At 36.4% G+C, this 24,461-nt stretch overlaps 1 protein-coding gene across 2 annotated transcripts in view; it reads left to right on the forward strand.

Moving 5' to 3' along the window:
- Nucleotides 1-18,938, forward strand: part of MCM8 (minichromosome maintenance 8 homologous recombination repair factor) — a 35,326-nt gene extending 16,388 nt beyond the window's left edge. For both annotated transcript variants that reach the window (XM_045529225.1, XM_045529226.1), the window contains exons 11-19: nucleotides 2,115-2,145; nucleotides 2,704-2,844; nucleotides 5,837-5,978; nucleotides 8,009-8,204; nucleotides 9,677-9,896; nucleotides 10,198-10,407; nucleotides 11,732-11,808; nucleotides 17,900-18,089; nucleotides 18,551-18,938. In XM_045529225.1, coding sequence (XP_045385181.1) covers nucleotides 2,115-2,145; nucleotides 2,704-2,844; nucleotides 5,837-5,978; nucleotides 8,009-8,204; nucleotides 9,677-9,896; nucleotides 10,198-10,407; nucleotides 11,732-11,808; nucleotides 17,900-18,089; nucleotides 18,551-18,643 — 1,300 coding nt within the window. In that variant the 3' untranslated portion in view covers nucleotides 18,644-18,938. The remainder of the gene's footprint in view (nucleotides 1-2,114; nucleotides 2,146-2,703; nucleotides 2,845-5,836; nucleotides 5,979-8,008; nucleotides 8,205-9,676; nucleotides 9,897-10,197; nucleotides 10,408-11,731; nucleotides 11,809-17,899; nucleotides 18,090-18,550) is intronic.
- Nucleotides 18,939-24,461: the final 5,523 nt, after the last annotated feature.

Here is a 24,461-nt window from a genome sequence, read left to right on the forward strand (position 1 = left end):
TAATAGTCTTTATTTCTGTGCCATTTCATGCAGTAGAGAAGGAGCAAAGTAGAGGCATTTTTGCTTCAGTGGTTGAGCTTTTCTTTGGAGACAAACCTAAGAATCCTGCTTTGGCCATTTCCTTCCAGTGTGATCTGGGGCATGTTATTTAATTTCTCTTTCATTTTTATCATCTAAAAATAGAAATGCGAAAACCTACTTGAGAAGGTTGTTCTGAAGGTTAAGTGGGATTTCATAATGTACTTAACTAACTCAACATGCTGTTATTTTTAATTATTTTTGACAATGTTTTGGATGATTTTGAAGAAATAGGGGAAAACAAGAGAATGAATAATAGATGCACCTAAGGGAGGTAAAGAACTAGGATTTTGAAATGCATTGTATTAGAAAAATTGATTTTGTCATGCTTTCCTGTTCACCTAGGCTCTGAGCTCTAAGAGAATTTGATGCTTTTTCATTTTGCTTTTAATATGTTAATTAGCCAACTGAGTAAAGAATAGAGTTCCTCAGGGGTTCTTTATCCTTAAACCCTCAGAGACTTCCCTCTGAATACGTAGCCATCCAGATTCACCTTTGGAGACAGGGCGCTTTAACTTAGGATGGGGGAGTTATCTATCGGTGAGTGCTCTGTGAGCAGACAGCCAAGGGGCAACCTGGTTGAAGATCCAAACACCTCTTTGATTGATTCCTCTTACCAGTTATATAAATGAAAAGTGAACATTTTAGTGGTCTGCCTTCTGCCATACTTACAGAAGATTAGTATGAAAAACTTGAGTTTTCTTCCTACTGTTGCTTTTTTCCCCTATATTGATAATTTTAGAATTTTTCGTGGTCCTCCATTTATGAATCTAGCAGGGATTGGCAAACTAGGCAGGCTGCCTGTTTTTGTAAATAAAATTTTATTAGAGCACATCCCCACCTAATTTATTTACATATTGTTAATAGTTGCTTTCACACTACAAGGTGAGTAGTTGTAACTGAGACAGGATAGCGTGCAAAGCTGAAAATACTTTCTGACCCTCTGAGAATATTTGTTGATCCATGCTAGATAGTATAAGGAGGACCATGAAAGGAGAATGGAGAAGACAGTGTCAGGTTATGTTTTAGTTTAGGTTTCTTCAGCAGCAATGATTTGGGTAAATGTAGTTTATTTGGGGGGTGATCCCAGAAGTACTGGTAGGGGAATGGGGAAGTAATACAGAGAAGGGATGACAGTCAGCGTATGGTGCCGTAATGAACAGGTTACCACCAGCATCTGGGGCATAGTCTTCCTGGGCCTCTGGAACACTACACTGTATAAAACTAGCTTCAGTATTTTTCCATCTAAGAGCCTAGATTTGGGGCTACTCCCAGGGATATTAAACACCCCGGCTCATCCTGCGTGCTGATGACACTTCTGTGGCCGAGGAAAACTCTTTGGCAGATAGGTGCAGCTGCTTGGTAGGAAGCCAGCAGTGATTATGCAGGAACATGCTGAACAGTGAGTGCCAAGGGGATGTGGGTAGGACACCAACTTCTGTGTTTACATATATTAAGATGGAATTAAGAGTTACATTTTACTACTGATTTTTTTCTCTTCTACCATGTCCATTTTTGTTTGTTCCTTGCTTATAAAATTACTAAATGTACATGTGCTTTATATAAGTCTGACCCTTTGAATTGAACTGAAACAAATGAAATTTTATCTCATCTTAAAATATTATGTACTGAGTTCATTCTTTAGTCCTTTAAATGCATAGATCTAAAGATGTCTATTCATGTAAAATACAATATAATCCTGTATCCTAAAGTGGAAGACTGATTATGATGCATTTTAAAGGTTAGTTCTGTGAAAAGATCAATAGCATATTTGGTTACTTTAAGTTGCTTTATAAGTAGCCTATCTCCCTTATATAGGCACAGTTTTTAAAGCATTCTTCTGTTTATAGACTAACCAAAAATTTTGAGAAACTTACTGTAAGAATAAAATTTTTTAAATTGTTTTAAGGGACATAAATTTTTTATATTTGTCTTTTTTTCATGCTAACTAAAGCAAGTTAAACTGTAAAGTGGATCTTCTAATGGACCAATGAAGTATAAGTTAGAATTTTTATAAGTTGTATTTTGTTTTTCAGCTCTCTTTGCCCTGTCATTTTTGGTCATGAAGTAAGTATTTTACTTCATCTTCACTCAAAAAGTGTATGTATATATAAAACTGGCAAAAATATATAAAGACTTTTCAAAAAATAGGTAATTTCTGTTGGCCAGTTATTCGTATTTTAATATGATTCTTTATTTTTTGTAAATGAATGATATGAGAGGCAAACTATAGTCCCTTATAAGAAAAAGTTACTGCCAATTAAAGTTAATAGAAATGGGCTTCTTTTAAAGTGACTGGATACTGTTAATGTTAAAGCAGAAATTAACAGGTATTTTTCATTTTTGTGGAATGGATTTATGTCTTGTAAAGTAGGTCTTAGTAATTTCTAAGATACCTCTCTGATTTATAAAGGCTTTCAAGTTTTTGCTTTTTAATCATTTACATCATAGAAGTTTGTTTTTAGACTTTTCTTAGAAAAAAATTAAAGTTCAATCATGCTTTAAAAAAAATGCCTAAACAAATCAATGTTGTAAACACTGAAGGACGAACACCCGTTTTGCTAGTCATCTTTATGTTTTTCTTACTTCTGTTTTCCCTCCCCTCTCTCTTCTTTCTCACTTGAGCTTGTTAAAGCAGGTTTGGCATTAGCACTCTTTGGAGGAAGCCAGAAATATGCAGATGACAAAAACAGAATTCCAATTCGAGGAGACCCACACATCCTTGTTGTTGGAGATCCAGGCTTAGGAAAGAGTCAGATGCTACAGGTAGAAACTCAGTCATTTAGTATTTGGCCTTTTACTTATTAAATGCATGAATAATTCATAAGGGAATTTTCTTAAAGCATGTAGTATTTGTGTTCCAGAGGATATAGTTTGGTGGTATAAGTGAATTGGGGTTTGTGTGAATAATATGTAACTTATATCTGACCCTATTTTTAAGTTGAGCCACTCTCCTTCACACAGGCTATATACACAGACATCCTGGTTGAGACATCAGCATTATGAAATGTTAACCATTTCTCTAATCCCTTTTTGTATCCAGAATGCTAGTCTTTTTTTTTTTTTTTTTGAGACTTTAATTGCTCATCGTCAGACTGTTAGTCTTTATTGTTGTGACATGACTTCACCTATGAACAGAACAGTTTAAGGAAGTAATGATGACCCATTCTTTCTTCATACAAATATGTATTGGGCTTTAAGAACAGTGTGGTAAAGATACGAGATCTGTCCGTATACATCTCCACTAAGTCAAGGCAACTTCTGTGACCAGTCAGTTTTTGATCCCAAAGAAGATTCTGCTTCTGCCAATTAGAGCCTAGTGGTTATCCTCTCCTGGGTTTATGATAGCTCCAGAAGGTGCTGCTTGTCGGAATGCTTGTGGTTTCCTCAGAGTGACACCTGGTGAGCCAGCTATAATGTCCTTTCTAAGAATGCCCGTGAGCCTCCTCTTCCCACTCAGTGCGGAAAATGTGACCAGACCAGGAACTTTCTGGCCCTTTGGTAAATTGTAGCCCTGTGACTGCTGGATCTTTGTCCCAGGGTTGGGAGCCCTGGCTGTATATCAGAATCCCCTTTGGAGCTCTTTGAAAATACTGTGGGCTGCCCCATAGTATTTTGGAATTCCATAGCAAATGGAATTAAGAGTCTCCAAGTTAAGGTCCTAGTGTCTGTACATGATAACCCTCCACAGGTGACTCTGATGTGCGCCTAGCATTGGGGACTGCTTTGATTTTGTCATTACATGATAAACTCACTACCCTTCATGTCTGAGTCATCCTTTATTCCCTGTGGTTGGCTGTTAAACCAGTCATCCTTGTAATTCGTAATCTGACATTTCATCTATGTTGGGTTCCTTTTGGCTAACTGCGCCGACTTTTAAACAATAAATTCTGTTCCAAGCCCTTGCTACAAGCCTGACAACTGAGACACAGAGTACCCACCTGTAGGTGAAACAAAGTTCATAATAAAGATGAAAACAGGGTACTTAGCCAGAACATGCAGGGAAAGGCACATGTGGGGATCTGGATTGTTACAGCTTTCTCTTCTGTCTTTTGAAGCTGTGTGTGTGTGTGTGTGTGTGTGTCTGTGTGTGTGTATGTTTGGGAAACTTTGGAATTAATGTATTATACATGGAATCCTGGTGTAAACCCTACAGTGTCTGATTATCTTTACAAATAAATCTTATAATTTAATTTATACATGTTGCTTACAGTATATAAAACTCTCTGTCTCTTTTTTTTTCTTTTTTTTTGTTATTTAAGTAATGCCTCTTGGTGTCACATAATGGTTCCAAAATACAGCTAATGGTACTGAAAAGGTTTTAATACCAAAGGATTACATTGGCAGTTTTTCTTTTTCTTTTTTTTTTTTTTTGAGACAGAGTCTCGCTTTGTTGCCCAGGCTAGAGTGAGTGCCATGGCATCAGCCTAGCTCACAGCAACCTCAAACTCCTGGGCTTAAGCGATCCTACTGCCTCAGCCTCCTGAGTAGCTGGGACTACAGGCATGCGCCACCATGCCTGGCTAATTTTTTCTATATAGATTTTTAGCTGTCCAAATCATTTCTTTCTATTTTTTTTGGTAGAGATGGGTTCTCACTCTTGCTCAGGCTGGTCTCGAACTCCTGACCTCGAGCGATCCACCTGCTTCGGCCTCCCAGAGTGCTAGGATTACAGGTGTGAGCCACCACGCCCGGCCTGGCAGTTTTTCTTATTTTTCAAACCTGGAGTAATGCCTTTAAAACCCTTGGCTCAATTTAAAAATAGAAGCTGTAATGTTAGTGGAAATTAAACATTCCAAACAGTAGAGGGTATTGCATGGGTTTTTAAAAATTAGGCTAACACTAGCAGTTATGAGCCATTACCTTGTATTTTTAATCCTATTTTCCTCTGGCCATTTAGTAAACCATCACACTGTCAGAAAATTGTAAGGTTTCTCAGAAAGACTAACAAATAAGGAGTTATAAGTAACAAATATGATAGTATTTCTTGAGCCAACATCATAGGGTCACTGGAGGTGTGCACTGCCTAAGTCCAGAGTATGCCATTGACATAGATAGCAGTGTGAATGCTGTCCCCTGGAATTTGGCAGTGCACAGCCATACACGGAGCTTTACATTAGGCACTTAGGTGCCAGGTTACATGCCTTGCATACATTAATTCCATTTATTCCTCAGGGTAGTACTGTGATAAAACATAAGGAAGTTGAGGCTCAGAGAAGTCTGAGCCACCAAGCTGGTGCATAGTACAGCCAGAATTTAAACAGATCTGCCTGGCTTCAGAGAGCCATGCTTTTAACTCTTGTGCCATTTACTTTTCTGGCCTGCCATAGCTCATCTGCTCATAAGGTAAGCATGTATTGAACCATTCTATTGCCTGATATTTAAAGAAGCATTGGGGACTTTGAAATTAAAATTGGTACTCATGTTTTTGCCACTTGAACTTGAAAATGAAACATAAAATGGAATTGTGTTGAATATTTATGTGACTATAGACTCAAGTCAGACTGCCTGGGTTTGATTGAATCCTGGCTTCTCAGTTTTATAGCTGCTTAGTTCCTCATTCACTCTTCGTAGGCCTTGGTGTCTACATCAGTAAACAAGGATATAATAATACCTTCCTCTTGTGGTGGTGGTGAAGATTGTACAGTAGAGCTCTTAGAACAATACTTGGCATATAGCTAACCTTTGTGAACAATTACTGTTAGCAATTATTTCCCTTTTACTTTGGATGATTGTCTTAAACTGTTTGTTTCCTTAGGCAGCATGCAATGTTGCTCCACGGGGCGTGTACGTTTGTGGTAATACCACGACCACCTCTGGTCTGACTGTAACTCTTTCAAAAGATAGTTGCTGTGGAGATTTTGCTTTGGAAGCTGGTGCCCTGGTACTTGGTGATCAAGGTGAGAGACCAAAGGGAATAATCAGTAATGCTGGGGCGTTTTTTTCAGCCTTTCCCTTTTCAATTAATTTCTTTACATTCACTTCAAGAGACATTTAGACAGCACAGTCCTAACCAGTGAGTTTACAATGAATGTCAGAGACAATAATTGGAAATGCAGTACAATCGTTTTTATTTATACTACAGAATTGAAACTGGTACTTAATACCATTCATTTTCAGAATCTTATAGCAGATGCAATCATATGTAAAAGTGAATCAAGTAAAATATGTGTAGCTCCCTACACTTCCCATTTCATTATCACCCATCATGTTTGTGTTCATTTGTTTTAACTCATGTTTTGAAGCTTTACAGTAAGCTCCCTGCAGGGTGTGATTTAGATGTCTTGTTGACTGCTATGTTTCCATTGCTTAGTATCTAGGTTCACAGTAAATACTTGTTGAATGTATTACCATAACTTAGCTCAGAATGGTTCTAGGTACCTTGGGACTGAAAAAAAGGTGGATGCCATCATTTGTTCACAGAAGACTTGCAGTAACAGATTGGAGCTGTTACTTTAGAAAGAATTGATAGTTTTGGTGTATTTTAACCCACCTCATTGGTTATTTTTTTTCAGGATTTGAGTGAGAGTTTATAAGAAATCTAGTTGTAAGGCTCAGCAAGAATCTCCTTGGGATTTGCTAGCTGAGTTTCACTTTGTGATGCCTTACCCTTACTGGAGAAATGTGTTCCTATGCATGTGTCAGGCAGTGCCCAGATTCCAGTCCAATTAGGGTCATTCATTCCTTTCGGTTTGCCAGTGATTTCCACATTTCTAAACCCAGTACCTGTCAGCCACATTTAACACAGTTGATCATTCCCCTTCCTTGAAATACTTGAAGCTCTGCTTGGTTTCAGGGCCACCACCTCCTTCTGGGTTTCTTCTCCTTCACTCACTGTTCCTTCTCAGTCTTTACTGTTTTGTCATCTCCTCAGCCACTTTCCTGTTGGTACCTCAAGTGCTCAGTTCTTGGACCTTTTGTCTTCTAGGTCTGTACTTACCTTCTTGGTGATATTATATAGTTTCATGGCTTTAGAGGACCCAAAAATGGAACCAGAAGTAGATTCCGAGATATAAGAAAAGCTGCTTGAAATAAACAAGACTAATAAGCATTTATTTTCCACATACACCTCTGAGCTAGCAAGGCTTACTTAGGTGTACAGTACATAGACAGCAGTTTAACCACAGCATAACCCTCCAGAGGGGACCCCCTCACTGCTAAACTAATTGGTATGGGGAGCAGGGAGGACAAATATTACAAGGTAATGGTTGAGGGTCTCCAATAACTTGTGGATTCAACATAACATCCCTGGCACATGCTAATGCTTTCAGTCAGTAGTGACGCTTTGTATTATGTTTTAAAAGGTTACGTGATTTCCCTGCAAGTGTACAGTCAATACCTGGGATTGCTGAGAACTGCACTCAGCACTCAAGTCTTCTGACTTTAGAGCCCATGCTTTTCCTCCCTAATCATGCTGTCCTGCTGCTTCCAAAAGACCTAGCTCAGACAGCACCTTGCTCTTGCAACCTCTCCAGATTTTCCTTCCTCTTTTAACTCCTTCCCACCACAGAAAACTCATAGAGTTATGCATATCTCTTATAATTTTTGAAATATACTTCTTGAATGTGTGTGTGTGTATATATATATACATATATATATATATATCTCTTATCTCACCTGATTGAATTTAAGTCCTTAAGCATTTTGAGGGTCACTCTTGGCTCTTCATATTCATAACCCTCACAGCATAGTGCCTTGCCTATTAAAAATACTGACGGAACAAATATTATGTAAAACTTAGTTAAATAAGACAAGTGTATTATTTGCTGCAAAAGAAGTAGCAATTCTCCATCGTATGACATTTTATAAATTTAACTGCTGGAAACAAATGGAAATAATTTTGTATTATGGAACAGTTCCTGTCTTGTAAAATCTGGAACTTGACCAAAGGAAACTTGTATTTGTCTGTGTTGTTCTACTGCGATTGTAGGTATTTGTGGAATAGATGAATTTGATAAGATGGGGAATCAGCATCAAGCCTTATTAGAAGCCATGGAGCAGCAAAGTATTAGTCTTGCTAAGGCTGGTGTGGTTTGCAGCCTTCCTGCAAGAACTTCCATTATTGCTGCTGCAAATCCAGTTGGAGGACACTACAACAAAGCCAAAACAGTTTCTGAGAATTTAAAGTAAGTCCCCTCAAATATTTATGCCTTTAAGATACTGAATCAATAAGAAAAAGATAATTGAAGACATAAATGGATAGTTCACAGAAGTTGTAAGTGTCCAATAAATGTACAAAAATGTGGTTAAACACTATAAATTAAAACAATGAAATACCATTGAGATCTACAAGATTGGCAAACATTTTAAATATCCGTAATCATTATTAGCAAAGGAATGGAGAAATTGGTTCTCACAATTTTGAAGGACAACTTGGTGTGTTTATCATAATTTTAAATGTACATTCCATGTGTTCCAGCCATTCTACTTTTAGAAATCCTGCTCACAAAAATAGTCACGCAAGCACACAAAGATGTGTTTACATTGTGGGTATTGCTTCATTATCATTGCCAAAAATTGGAAACAACTTAAAACTATGGTAAGACTGTACAGTGGAAAGAAAGTAGCAATTATGAGAATGAAAGTGAATTTGTATTCTGATAGGAGAACATATCTGTGCTTTACATGAGGAGAGCATGTTACATACTTTATGTGGAATAATCCTACTTTTTTTACAATGTTTTTATCTGTATGCTTTCTCTTCTAATTCATTTTGCACACGTTGGACAAATGTATGAAAAGGGAAAAATAATTTTAAGCAATGCAAAAGTGAGAACCTTAAGTCTGGTGGGGGGAAAAACTAATTTCCTAATGTTTACTAATTTATACATTTATAGAAATTGTCTTTGAAGCACAGTAAAATATAAAATTGTACTTGGAGATTTGGGGGTATTTCTGTACCACCACCGCCATAAAAATCAATCCATTAGTTACAAAGTGCTGTATTGGAAAGATCAGAAAGGTCTATTAACAAAAATCTGGGGCACTTAGATTCTGGTTTTTAGTGGTATCTTAAACCTACTTTGGGACCTTGGTCAAATTCTTTAATCACTCTGAATTTCATTTTCCTCTCAGAGGAGTTACCTGGATTGGTGGGTTCAAAGAAGATAACTAAATATAACACAGCATTTTTATTATAATGACTAATAGACATGTAGACGCGCTTTTAAAAAAAAGTGGGATTTTTTTACTTCTAAATGGGACATAGGTACTTTGAGAGACTCAATGGAAAGATCAGAAAAGATTAAAAACTACCCAACTAGATAAACGTTTATATGTCATATAGCATTATTGTCAGTTAGTGGCAATGGAGCATAAAGAAGAATTCAGTGGTTTTGATTATGTGAGAAAGGGCCACGTCCTCAACCAACCCAGAGGAAGTATTAATACATGTAATTCTTGTGCACATATTGAAGGGGTTGGAGTGGGTTGATATATTGAATCCAAAAAGCTATTTGCTTATTTCTTTAAACAAAAGCTTGATTTTTTTAAAGTTTTCCATGGCTCTTGAATGGTAAACAAGCAAGTAAACAGTTTTCTAGTTTTCCTATTTGCTTTGATTCCAATCATTGTTTCTTCTTTCTTTCATGCTTCTTAGAATGGGGAGTGCCCTACTATCCAGATTTGATTTGGTCTTTATCCTGTTAGACACCCCAAATGAGCATCATGACCACTTACTCTCTGAACATGTGATTGCAATAAGAGCTGGAAAGCAAAGAACTGTTAGCAGTGCTACAGTAGGTCGTATGAATAGTCAAGAATCAAATACTTCTATACTTGAAGTGGTTTCTGAGAAACCATTATCAGAAAGACTAAAGGTATCAATGTTTCTTCTCCTTAATCATTCAATTTTGTTCTGTTGGAATGTCAAAGTTCAGTATGTGGCTTACTGTAGAGCAGTAGCATATAAACTTTCACACCAAAACGTTTTATAATATTCTAGAGTTTATGTAAACTTCATTTGAAATAATTTAAGTCAGAACAAGAGCTACGACTACAGTGTTGTATTTATTTGGAGGGTCTTTTAGAATTTTATATTTATCTAAACAAGTAATTTTAGCAGAAAGATTTTATTTGCTACTTATCCTTAAACTCTTGAGCCTTTTTATCGTGCTTCAGGTGGTTCCTGGAGAAACAATAGATCCCATTCCCCACCAGTTGCTGAGAAAGTACATTGGCTATGCTCGACAGTATGTCTACCCAAGGCTATCCACAGAAGCAGCACAAGTTCTTCAAGATTTTTACCTGGAGCTCCGGAAACAGAGTCAACGGTTAAATAGCTCACCAATCACTACAAGGCAGCTAGAATCTTTGATTCGTCTAACAGAGGTTTGTTTATTTCTACATTCATGCTTTTTTGGCTTAAAGAAGTAGATAGGGTACAGTATGATTTCTCTTGAACAATTTTATGCATAATTGACTCAGTTTTTCTTCCCACTGAGAGAAATTAGAAATGGTTAGATAAAAGTTTTTAAAAGATATGGTCGGATCTGTAACATATCAAAGTCTAACTATTTCTTTCTAGGCCCAGGACCAATTACTTATTATGTAACTTTTTTTTCCTTTTAATGACTTTTGGAAACTCCTAGAGTGTCTGAAGAATGATTAGGTTAAGTAGGATTCTAGGATTCCAAGTTGAGTTTTTGGGAACGTAGAATGTGTCAAATATCTTGAGTATTTGATTTGATTACATGGCAGGTCCATAATGATAGTGCCTGTGTTTCTAATAGCAATAATAACTATTCCCAGTTGTGGAATACTAAGAGAACTCTGGCAGTTAAAATTAGCTAGACCAGAGTTTGGCCTTTTTGCTCCTAAAATCTGATTCACTACTCTTTGTTATTTCAACAAATGATTTCTTGAAAGTAAAAGGCAGGGGAAAACCAAGTGTATTTCATAATCAAATATCCTAAAATGAACATTCTCAGAAAGATTTGTCAATAGGTAAAAATGAGTTTTATCCGTATTTTAAATGAGTTATTTGCATACTCAAGTTTTCAAAGAATTTTTTTTATTTGTATAAATGTAAGGGGTACATGTGCAGTTTTGTTACATGGATATGTTACATAGTGATGAAGTCTGGGCTTTGAGTGTAGCGGCTACCCGAATACTATGTGTTGGGTACCCATTAAGTAATTTCTCGTCCTTTACCCTGCTCCCACCCTTCTGAGTCTCCAGTGTCTATCATTCCACTCTCTATGTACATGTGTACACATAATTTAGCTCCCACTTATAAATGAGAACATGTGGTATTTCACTTCCTACTTCTGAGTTGTTTCACTTAATGGCCTCTGGTTCCATCCATGTTGATGCAAAAGACATGATTTCATTCTTTTCATGGATGAATAGTATTCTATTGTGTGTGTGTGTGTGTATATATATATATGTATATATACACACACACCACATTTTCTTTATCCAGTCATCCGTTGATGGACACTTAAGCTGATTCCATATCTTTGGTATTGTGAATAGTGCTGTGATAACAAAGAATTTTTTTATATTCTGACTTTTGATATTACAAACTCCCTTCTCCCCAAAGTTAGTTTTTGTGTAAAATGAATAAATGAAATAAAGCTTATACATACCATACCTGCTCAGATGGTAAATGTATTTGTTTTTTGTTACCTGAAAATAGTTGTTTTCTTTCAAGGCACGAGCAAGGTTGGAATTGAGAGAGGAAGCAACCAAAGAAGATGCTGAGGATATAGTTGAAATTATGAAATATAGGTAAGATTAAAATTGTACATACTGTTTTAAATTAAATACCAGTTACCTTCCCATCTCAAATTATATATTAGGCCAAGCAAAATTACCTTTATTTAGCCCATTGGATCACTTATTTTTCTCTGAACAAAATATACTTTCTTGCTTTAAAATATTTCTGTGTAAATAATTGTTACATTAAACAAATTTTTTTGAGTGGGTAATACATTCACATAATTCTAAAATCATCGTGAGATTTTGAGAAGGCTTGTTCCCATCCTATTTATCACCCACTCTTCTGCTCCACCTGGGTTTCTATAAATAGCATACTATTTATACTGTTCTGTACCATTTTTGAATTTAATAATATATGCAAAGATCTTTTCTTAGTAGGATATAGAGATTTCCTTTTTTTACAGCTACATAGTTTTCTATTGTGTAGATACACTATAGTATATTTAATCAGTCCTTATTAGATACGTGAATATTTTCCATTCATTTGCTATCACAAACAGTGCTACAATGAGTAATGTTCTATGTACGATAGTTCATATGTGAGTATGTTGTATGATAAATTCTCAGAAGTGATATTTCTGGGTTCAAGAGTAAATACATTAGGATTTTGATAAATACCGCTAAATTGTGTCCTTTGCATTTTGTATCATTTAGTAGATCATGATTCCTGGAAGGTAAAAAAGAAAAAATACATATTTTAATTGATGTATATGTCTACCTTAGACATAGATTTTTTTTAAATCAGTAAAGCTGGTTATTTTATGTAGATTTTATTTTCTAGCTAAAAATTCTTTTGAATAAGTTCATACATTCATATGCTTCAAAGTTCAAAAAGTATGTAGTGGAAAAAGTGTCCTCCTACTCTGTTTAGTAGCTACCCAGTTCTTCCTCCTGGTCAGTGGCAACAAATATTGCCAGTTTCTTCTGTGACTTTCAGATGTAAAATACACATCACAAATAGGTATCTGCATATTCTTTTTTCCCCTTTGTAGACAAATGGTAACATACCATATACATTTTATACCTTATGTTTTCATTTAAAATGCATATTGAAGATCATTCCATATCAGTACCTACAGAGCTTCCTCTTCATTTTCATAACTGTGTCAGTTTGTCAACTTATAATTCAGAAATTAGCTTTATTTAATGTGCTCTCACAGTACTTAAAATATAAATCTGTTAGGAATCCACTTTTCCAAGGCCAAAAAAATATATTAAAGATAAAATTATTATATTTTATTTTGTTAAGTAATTTCTCTTTCTTCAAAAATAGATGGGTTTTTTTTTTCCTCCCTAATAACTGCTGATTCTGGGGATTGTTCGCTGTCAGAAGGTGGCTTTGCCCAGTTGTTCACCTTTAGCTGTAAATAAAAGTGGTGCAGTATAGCCAAAATAGCGAGGGCTTTAGAGTCCAATCTGGAGCTGCCACAGCTAGGTACACACTGCTTTGCAGTCTTATGTTAAACACACCACAAAGGATTGTGCTCTTAGGTATCATGCAGTGATGCTATATAAAGTGACAAATATGGTTCTGACACATTAGTGGACACTCAGTAAACACTATTTACCATCAGTAGTGCGAGCTTTGATGATGATATTAAGATGAGACCGAGCAGATCCCCCTTTCTCTGACTCAAACCATAAACTCAAGACTTAAAAAACTGGTATATCTTGGATCCCAATAAGAAGTTTCCAAAATTATTCTTTTCAAAAAATTTCTATGGTCTAGTCCTCAGTGCTCTTCATGCAAATTGTCGAGTATCTCTGAGCTGCAGATCCTTTTCTCCCTTTCCTCATAGGGATAGACTTTACCTAACTGTCTCCCTTTCTTCGTAGGGATAGACTTTACCTAATTGTCCCCCTTTCCTCATAGGGATAGACTTTACCTAACTGTCTCCCTTTCTTCGTAGGGATAGACTTTACCTAGTTGTCTCTTTGTCCCCGGAGGCTGCTCTGCTGCCTCTAGTAGTATGTATAGGGTTAGAAGGGCACCCATGCCACCTCCTGAAGGTCTTTGGCTTCTTTCCTGCCCTTAGAGGCAGCCTATGGAAGAAGAGGAACTTTCTCCTTAATTCAATGTGTTAGATTTTTGTCAGCAACAGTGAGGTTATACTGGCTGTCTTTCAAAGCTTTAAAGACTGTCAAATTGACAGGTCTTAATTTTTTATTGCTGGCCCCAAAGCAACTGCCTCATGATAAGTAAAATTATTAACAAGTAATGATTACCAACCCTTTCATTCTATGCCTAAATATCCTATTGGTATGGCATCACACAGTGCTTGAATGATCGATTTTCTCTTTATGTGATTGAGAGTATACTAGTATAAGGATCTTACAGCTGAAAATTTTACCAAGCTGGCTTCAGTCTCTCTCAGTTGACCTTCCTGTGTTCGAGACCCTCCAGTTGCCATTTATAAGGAACCAGATAGTCTAGGAATTACTAGACTTTCATGTAACATGCTGCCTGGACTTGGTGTACTAGCATGTGAAATAAAGGAATGGCCATAGATACTAGCTGCCTGCCTGACTTCTGGTTGGTGTGGCTTCCTGGGAGACTAGACTAATAAGAAGCCTAGAGACTGCTCTAACATAGATCTTTTTTTCCACTAGGAAAGTAAATCACTGAACCCAACCAAAATTTCAGAAAATTTTGATTTTAACTATTTTTCCTATAAAAAACAAGAACCAAAAGTAGGAACTTCTTATTTAATGATGAAAAAGTACTTGTTTGCTTACAATCCGTAATGTGTGCATCTGGTCTTCTGCACATCCTCCACTTGAACTTTGCCTGTGGAGTGGAGCTAAGATTGCCACTCCTGCTTTCCTTTTCCTTGTAATGATCCCTGGCCCTTTGGGTCTTCTGGTACCTGGCTCTACTGAAGAATGTCACATGCTTCTACTTCGTAGACTATTAACTGTAAAGAAAATCAAGAGGCAAACTACCCTGCTCCTTTTCTCTGTTACCTGTAACATGCTTTTTTTTTTTTTTTTTTTGAGGCTTTACTGTTACTCAATTTCTGTAGGCCTTAGACCACACATTGCCTCCGCCAGCTATCTGGTGGTGCTTCTCCACAATGAATCCACTGTTCTGTGGACGCTATAGATTAGTTCTCCTATCTGAGCATTATGCTTAAGCAAAGTAAATTATTTCTGTAATTGACTTTTCTTTTTTCTTTTTTTTTTAAATTTATTGATTTTTTTTTTTTTTTTTTTTAGAGTTGAGGTCTCACTCTTGTCACCCAGGCTGGAGTACAGTGGTATGAACATAGCTCACTGTAACCTTGGACTCCTGGGCTTAAGCAATCCTCCCACTTCAGCCTTCTGAGTAGCTGGTACTGACTACAGGCACACCACCACTATGCCCGGCTAATTTTTTTTTTATTATTTTGTAGAGACAGAGTCTCGCTATGTTGTCTAGGCTGATCTCGATCTCCTGGCCTCAAGTGACCCTCCCATCTTGGCCTCCTAAAGTGCTGGGATTACAGGCATGAGCCATCATGCTCAGCCTTGTAATTACCTTTTCAATAAAAATGCTATATTCTTCATTTATGATTGGCTTATACTCGGTATAGGATTTCTCTGCATGTCTGAATACTCATGTCAGACAGTATTTGCATGTGCTTTTGCATCTAGGAGGAGATGTGGGTGTTGCCTTGTGGGACTCTGTATTTGTTTCTGCTGCTTCTCAAAGTTGCTTTCCTGGTAAATTTGAACTAGTTTCAGGCCATCAGTCTGCATCTGGGGCCCTGAAAAAAGAGTGTAAACAGCACCCACATGAGATTACCAGATTGTTTCTCTGAATTGCTTGAGTATGTTTACTTGCTTTTATAAACATTTTGGGGGAAAAGAATAGTTTGATCAGAATTACCTGACACTATTTCCATGGTAAAGATCAAGACCCAGTTAAACACATTGAAATTAGGTTGTGAATTATGTTTGTTTGTTTGTTTGTTTTTTTGAGACAGAGTCTTATTCTGTTGCCCGGGCTAGAGTACCATGGCATCAGCCTAGCTCACAGCAACCTCAAACTCCTGGGCTCAAGCAATCCTTCTGCTTCAGCCTCCCGAGTAGCTGGGATTACAGGCATGCGCCACCGTGCCCGGCTAATTTTTCGTATATATTTTTAGTTGTTCAGCTAATTTCTTTCTATTTTTAGTAGAGACAGGGGTCTCGCTCTTGCTCGGGCTAGTCTCAAACTCCTGAGCTCAAACGATCCACCCGCCTGGGCCTCCCAGAGTTCTAGGATTACAGGCGTGAGCCACCGCGCCCAGCCTGTTTGTTATTCTTACTATGCATTCTGTCCTTAGTTTATGAGAGCAGTGACCTTATCTGTTTCATTTCCTGATGTATTCCCAGGGCTCAGAATCATGCCTGACATACAGCAGGCCCTCAGTAGATGTATTACACTACTGGTAAAGTTGACCTTAGTAATCATTGTTCATTCATAAATCTTCCATTTCAGAGTTTTCATCTTTTCAGCCTTATAGAATCTTTGCCCTTATTTGAAAAATGTGTCATGGTAATGAATGAAAAAGATAATTAAGAAAAAAAATAAAGAGAATCTTTGCCCTTAATGTGGTTTTAAACCTGTAAGATTACCTTTTAACTGGGAAGCAGAAGCCTGAATAAGAAAAATCTTAAACTGTGACGTAGCTCATCTGAGTTAGCAGAGCACCTAGCTTTACATTTTTTTAAAAACTAAATGTTTACATTTAGTAAACAGTTCACATTAAGCTTTCTCCTAAAATTGAAAATATACTAGGAAGCAGAGGAGAACAGAGCCACCTTCAAAGGTGAGAGATCATTGTCTCTTTTATTTCAGGAAACTAGCTCAAATATTTTACAAATCTTTCTTCAAATCTGAAGCAGTATAGCACAGATTCAAATCCTATCTATGCCACTCATTAGTTGTGTAACCTTTGGCAAGTCACTTAACCTTACTAAGACTTTGTTTCTTCATCTATAAAATGGGAATAAGAATAGTTCCTAAGTCATAGGATTGCTGGGAGGATTAAATGGGATAGCCTGTGTTAAATAATTAAAGTAAATCGGTAAATATTACCTATCATTATTAACCTGAAGTATTTTTGACAACTTTCTTATGAGAAACAAGTATATGGTAGATTAATCATAAAAGCCTTAAATAAGATTATACTGTACTTCAGGGAGGAAAACACTTATCCATCTTGTTGTTTTATCATTTTTATAGTCTTTTTTGAATGACTCATAGTCCCATAGTTCATTCTCTTTAAGGTAGGCTCTTTGTCTATTCAAGGAACAAAATGAAGCTTTATTATTAGTAACCCATTAAAATCATTCCTATGAGTTCTTTAAAGGGGAGAGATTGTACCTGTTTTTTCCACCACTGTAAGCCCGCCGCCTAGCAAGTGACCAGCATATATTTGATTAATTAACTCCTGATTAAATAACATCTTTGCCTGTTAGCCTGACTGTGAGATGTATCTGTCCCATTGTACAGGCAGAGAATCTCAGCAATGGAGCTGGAATAGAGAGGTTGGTTAATTGTATGTCTAACTGGTGTTTTCAGACTTCTAGCTAAAATTCTCTGTCAAGTGCATATTTCTTTCCTTGGTGATATTGTGAAAATAAGGGAAAGCAAAAGAGATCTGGCAGTAATAGGTGTGTCCTTTAATATCTAACCATTATTACTGCAAGTCAGCATAAGCCTTCTAGTTCATTCCTACAGTATTTTAAAACACCTTTTATTTGCCAGATGCTACTATACCAGAAGCTAGAACACATTTTTATTCAAAAATGCCTAAATGTATTATGTTTAGAATTTTATTCTTGAATCAGAAAGAATGTTCCAGGTATTTATATTGTAGTTGATCAGTGTTGTGCTTTGTGCATTTCTATTTTCAAATCTGGAAGTTTCTTAACTGTGTCCACAATATTTTTATCCCCAACAGTCCATACCAAAGTGAATTTTAAAGTGGCCGTTCAATAAACAAATGTTTAAATTTTTGCTAAGTGAGCCCATGGCTACTTCCAAATTTTTCTTCTTATAACCTGGAAGTCCAGGGCAAAAATTTCTACATCTGTGCCACATTGGGTAATTTTTTCCTCCCTTCCCTTTAAGCATGCTAGGAACTTACTCTGATGAATTTGGGAACCTAGATTTTGAGCGATCCCAGCATGGTTCTGGAATGAGCAACAGGTCAACAGCAAAAAGATTTATTTCTGCTCTCAACAACATTGCTGAAAGAACTTACAATAATTTATTTCAATTTCATCAACTTCGGCAGATTGCCAAAGAGCTAAACATTCAGGTATGATAAACTAAATACTTAATAAATCTTTTTTGTGATAATTTCAGGGAGTCGTTGTTAATATATAGTAGAACAAAATAGTTTTTATTTATTTAACCTCTTCTCAAATGTTTTTCAGCATCTTGATAGTTACAGGGAACCACTGTAGCAGACTCAGTCACATGTTTTTATGAAAACCCTCTTTTAACCATATCTTCCTCCTCTGTTAAATGAACATGATTCTACCGCTCTTCATACTTCAAAGTGCTATTGAAAATCAATGTAATAGCTCTTTAAACATGTACTGTTACTTATAGAATCCAAAGCTCAAATTGTAGGCAGTTTGCTCTGTAAGAGGTACAAATAATTTTATTTGCCCAAGCAACTTGACAGTTGTATATTATTATGGTTCAAGAAGTTAATTTTAAACGTTATATTTTTGCCTATTATGTAATGAGCTAATTCTTAATGTTTTCTCCCAGGTTGCTGATTTTGAACACTTTATTGGATCACTAAATGACCAAGGTTACCTCTTGAAAAAAGGCCCAAAGGTTTTCCAGCTTCAAACTATGTAAAAGGACTTTACCAAGTCAGATCCTCCTGGGTTTATTAGCAGTTTAAAGCCATCACAATAATGAAGATATGTTTCCAAGCACAGCTGCATTTAAAAAAATAAAAAAAGCGAAGATATGCAAAAAATATATATATATACATATACACACACACACACACACTGTTCTCTGAAAAATGATGCCTCAAAAGTATTGTAATAGGAAAAAAATGTTAGGTATGATAAACTAATTTAAGAAGTGATAAAGTCATAGGTTAATTTCTTTAATTCTCCAAAAGGGTAAAAATAAATTATTTTGTCTAAATGATATGATTAAAAATTATTTATGGTTACATTTTTACCTTATTTTTATGAATATTTCAGTTTTACATATAAAATGTCTACTATGTAAGCATTCAGAAAAATGAGCATGTCTGTGTTCTAGTAAAACTTTATTAATGGACATTAAAATTTGAATTTCATAAAATTTTCGTATGTCACAAATACAAAATACTTTTTTTTTTTAAATGCATTTAATAATAAGCCTGGTTTGGCCCATGGGCTATAGTTTGTGGCTCTTTGTAGCAAACAGTAGAAACTGATTAAGCAGAAGTTTTTTGCAAGAATTTTGGTTAGCTCACAGATTTGTTAGAAGGCTGGTGAACCAGGAGGGTAAACTTCCAGGAGCAATTTGTAAAACCATGCCTTAGAACTAGCTTAAAGAAGAAACTGCTAACTAGGGGACTAGAAGAAAGTGCTACTGCCTCCATGCCTGACCAGTGCCACTTCTGTACCGGGAACAGGTGGAAAAATGCCCCCCTCCTAACACAACAGAACAGCAAAAAAAGAATTCTTCACGGGGCCTCTGTAAGTGCTGAATTCAAAAGAAAAGTCTGGTCCAGAAACATCTAATTGGAAAAAAAGCTGTTATATTTTCAAGTAAAGTGGTAGACATGAGAAAGAGAAGAAAGGAAATATACTAATTCATCATTGTTCACAGAAAAAAGGATAAAACGTCAAAGGCTAAGGCTATTATAAAAAGTTACAGAAAAGATGATGTAAGCCTAAGTTATCAGAAGAAATTGTTTCATGTTTTATTAATTCTGTATTTGTATGTTTGGCATCCATTAATCACAGCACCAAACTAACAGCTAAAGTTGTTTAGCTCTCACCTGCAATCTTGCTTTTGTGGGTATGCAAAAATCACATTACAAACCATCCAACCACAAAACCCAACATCTGTCTTTCAGTTCTTGCACAATGGGGGATGTCCCTACCTAAATAACTCCCCACCAGTATAGCAATAAAGGCTCTGGCGTAGCTTTTCCCTCGCTCCTTTGCCCCTTAACTGACCTTGGTGCCTCCTCATGTGGCCTGGTATGGTGTGGCATGGCCTTTCTCTTGGGAAGTATAAGTAATAAATTCTTTCAAAGGCATTTGCCTCTGTCACCTTGCCACACCTGATTAAAACAAATCCTGGGTACAAATTTTAGAAACACGCAAAGCAAGAAAACATTACATCCTGAAGAAAACCATTTTTTTTAAAGACATGGGGTCTCACTATGTTGCCCATGCTGAACTCAAACTCCTGGGCTCAAGCAATCCTCCCACCTCAGCCTCCCAAGTAGCTGAGACTACAGGTGCACGCCACCACAGCTGGATGCAGCATCATGAAAATTTTTTAATGTGCAAAAAGAGCCTAGAGTATTAATATATGTAATAAATAAATATAAATGGGCTAACCTCACCTATTGAAACAAAAAGATTTTCAGATGGGATCACACACTGTTGTATACAAGATATACCTAAAGCAAAGTAAATTAGCTGAAAATAAAAAGATAGACAAAGGTATACCAGGAAAGTGCAAACAAAAAGAAAGCAAGGGCATAATATAAAAAGAGTGAAATCAGGACAAAGCCTATTAGACAAAGAAGGATACTTTATAATGCTAAAGGGAGCAATTCATAATTATATAATTGTAGTCATGCACCAAATAACAATTAGGAAGCAGACAAATTAATAGAATATTTTAATTTGCTTCTCTCGGTTCATGTCAGCTAAGTGATAAAAAATAAGAATATAAAAGGTATGAATACCATAATTTATGAGATGGATCTAATTCATAAATACCAAAGTCAGTACCCTGGAAACAATATACTTTCAAATACTCGTGGAAGTTATAAATGTTAATCACAAAATAGAACTTAAAATTCCAAAACGTAAAAATAAGAATACTCTCTTACCACAAAGAAATAAAGCTAGAAATTTAAAATTCACACATAAATAGCTCTTGAGTCTAAGAGATCAAAACCGAAAATTTCATATATTGCCCATGAGTTAACACTAATTGTAGGAAACTCAGAATATCACTGTAGCTCAGAGCTGGTGGGGTTGGGAATAGAACTGTGGGGATCAGGTAATAAAGTTGGGTTTGGGCCCAAGTCCATTTTACAGTGGCCCAGTGGGTCCCTGAGCCTACCCTATTAGTGATATCATTCCTGAATGCACAATTGGGATAGACATCAACTTGCAGATTGTCCACTTGGTTCCCTAATTTGTGGGTCAGAGCTATTAAGATAGGAAGGGCCAAATAGTAAACCAAAGGCAATGCTACATCCCTGGAGGAATCTCAGAGGTAAGTGATTTCTCTTTTGGAAGATGAAGAAATGTTCTATTTAACTCACTTGTTAGGCTTATTGTAGATGTCTTAATAAAAGTGATGGAAAGCTATAGGTGGATCTTTAAAGGCTCAAGACTCCTCAGGAATGAAGATTTGGGTTATCCCACCAGGTAAAGAATCTACATCAGTTGAGATGCTGACTGAGCAAAAAAGGGACTAAGGAACAGGAGTGGAGGAAGATGGTTGAAAGTATTACCTAGAACCTTATGACAGTTACAGAAAAAAGGTCTGCTTGCATTTATATTAATACATTAACCAATTTGCCCTTCTCCCTTTCTTACATTTCTCTGTTAAATAAAATGTATTGGCGATAATCAACTTGATAATTTAGTTCTTAGGATAGAGGTTATTTATCAAGGTGAAAGTGTAACTGAATCAGGAGGAATAACCACCACCTTGTGATTGATGGATCTTTATAGCTCCCCTTTTATAAAAAAGGGAAATATGGTTCTTGCATTAACATGTTACCATTGCTATTGTACAGAATATTAAACAATATTCATATATTGTTTATGAATGCATAGAATTATGTATATGGCTATTGACTAGCCAAAGAGGTAGATGATAAGTAGATACAGTGATTTGGTATTCACCATCCATTCCACCCTCCTAATGTGCCTTCCCTACAATGCAGAGGCTGGAAAGTGGGAAAAAAACACATTTTCCCCCAAGCTCCCTTTGTAGCTAAATTTCCAGATGGGAATTGGGTTCCACTAATTAGATGTCCTCGTGTGAGATTTAGAATGTGGAACTGAGGAGAGAGTCACCTTCCTCTTGTTTTCTGGTGGCACATGTGGTTGAGGAGACATTTAATTTCCCTGCAGCAGAATTCTTGCAATTGTTAAGAGCAGTTGTGATGTGGTGGATGCAACCCTAATTCTCCACCTTTCACATTGTGGGGTAGCAGTTCCCCTGGCAAACCATACAGACCTGCAATGTTTTTCTGGGAGTCAATTCTAGACACCCAGCATGGAACCCATTCCTCTGGCTCTTCCAACAATATTGCAAGCACCCAGTTCCCTGTTTTACAGTCCTTTTTAATGTGGCTAACTAACGTAGTTTGTGTTTCCTGCAACTAAACTCACACTGATAACACACTCCACCCAGATCATGTACTATATGTAAGGTTTTAATCAATACACAAAAATACATACTGGTATTATTTAAAGTTATGGAGGTAACCATCAGAAGAACTAAAAACAGAAAAGCTATACCAGGTTGGTTGTGTAGAGTGGGCCTATGGATGGAAAGGGACAGTGTACCTATTGATTTTCATCATCAGTTAATTTGTTTCTAAATGATGGAATTAGTTACCATGTGTATACATAACGTTGATAAAAATAAATAAGAAGGTAAAAATGAAAAATTGAGTGAGATACATTTAAACTGAAACGATTTGTAGTACACAGACTTGCAAAATCACTGAATAATTCATTGGGACTATATGGGACCTTAGTCTTTGCTTCCCTCATCTATGTACAGAGATTCAACTGACTTAAAAATACTTTTTTAAAAGGCTTCATCTAGATATACTGAAAACACTAGATAGTCTGAAAACTACTCTCCTTAGAGACTGCATATTATCTTTAGTGTTAAAAATGACTCTCCTGGCTAGGTGTGGTGACTCACACCTGTAATCCCAGCACTTTGGGAGGCCAAGGCAAGAGGATCACTTGAGGCCAGAAGTTTGAGACCTGCCTGACCAACATAGGGAGACCCCATCTCTACAAAAAAATTTTTAAAAGTTAGCTGGGTGTGGTGGCACACACCTGTAGTCCCAGCTACTCGGGAAGCTGAGGCAAGAGGATCACTTGAGCCTAGGAGTTCTGGGCTGTAGCATGCTATGCTAATTGGCATAGCTACTAAATTTGGCATCAATCTAATGACCTCTCCAAGCAGGGACCACCAGGTTGCCTAAGCAGGGGTGAAACGGCCAAGGTCAGAAACAGAACAAGTCAAAATTCCCATGCTGATCAGCAGTGGGATCACTCCTGTGAATAGCCACTGCACTCCAGCCTGGGCAACATAGTGAGACCCCCATCTCTTAAATTAAAAATAAAATTTTAAAAAATTAGTTTAGATCTCTTAATAATTTAAACAGTAATCTAAATTATAGAGTTTAGGTGGAGTTAATCTCTGCACTGTGCCTGCCTGGCCCTACCACTAATCTCTCTCTTGCTTACATGTGTTTCGAATGTAAGTCCAATTGTTTTATTTCTTCCTATTTAGGCTGTGGAAGTGTGTATTTATTACAATGATTTAAACCTGTACCTTATTTGGGTTACTAGTTATTCAAAACCCAGCTTTGGACTTAGTGCCAATAATTACAGCTTACTCCTGTAAGACTTAATGCTCCTTGCTTCCTAGAGAAATACCTTTGTTTTCCTAGTTTGCTTTAACTTCCAGTCATTAATGTTTATATAAGACCCATTTGCAAAACTACCTTCTTTGCATTAACAGTATTTTCATCTGGTCCCAGGAAACAGAAAGTAAATGAAGTTTACTGTGTCCCAGACTGAACAACTTAATACAAGTAATGAACACCAGACTTTATTGCATGTCTGATGTAAGGGCAAGGCAAACATATTTCTAGAGTCTGTCAATTTATCTACAGACAAAATATTCATAAGAAATTTGGAATAGAATTTTCTTTTCAAAAAGCTTATGCTTCAAATAGAAGTGACAAGTGAGAAAGAATGGGCTGCAGAATTTTCAAAAAGCCTAGAAACAGTTTCCAGGAATTTTTAGCAAAAAGGTAAGATATGCCAATGTTCATCACAATCATACTGTCAGCACTTCTCAACTTCCGATGGAAAGCATAAAAGTGGCAAGACAATACTACCCTCTAGGGGCAGAATTTTTATTTTTACAACTTAATTAAAGGATAAAGTAGACAGTAATAGCTCCACTGTAATTGCACAACAGATATTAGTAGCAATTATTATTAACTTTTATACTTTTAAGTACTAACTTAAGTATACTGTCAATAGGCTAATTATTCAAGGTTAAGCAATCCCTTCTCTTTTCATGTTCTTTCGTTCTCAGTGTTAGCACTTGCATGGTTGACTAAAGAAGTTGGGATAAGACACCTGACCAGTATATTTTGCTTATTTTAAGAAATAATTCTGATAAAAGGGTGGAGATATAAAGATTTTAAATTAAT

Source organism: Lemur catta, chromosome 17, assembly GCF_020740605.2.
Source record: "Lemur catta isolate mLemCat1 chromosome 17, mLemCat1.pri, whole genome shotgun sequence".
Taxonomy (NCBI): Eukaryota; Metazoa; Chordata; class Mammalia; order Primates; family Lemuridae; genus Lemur; species Lemur catta.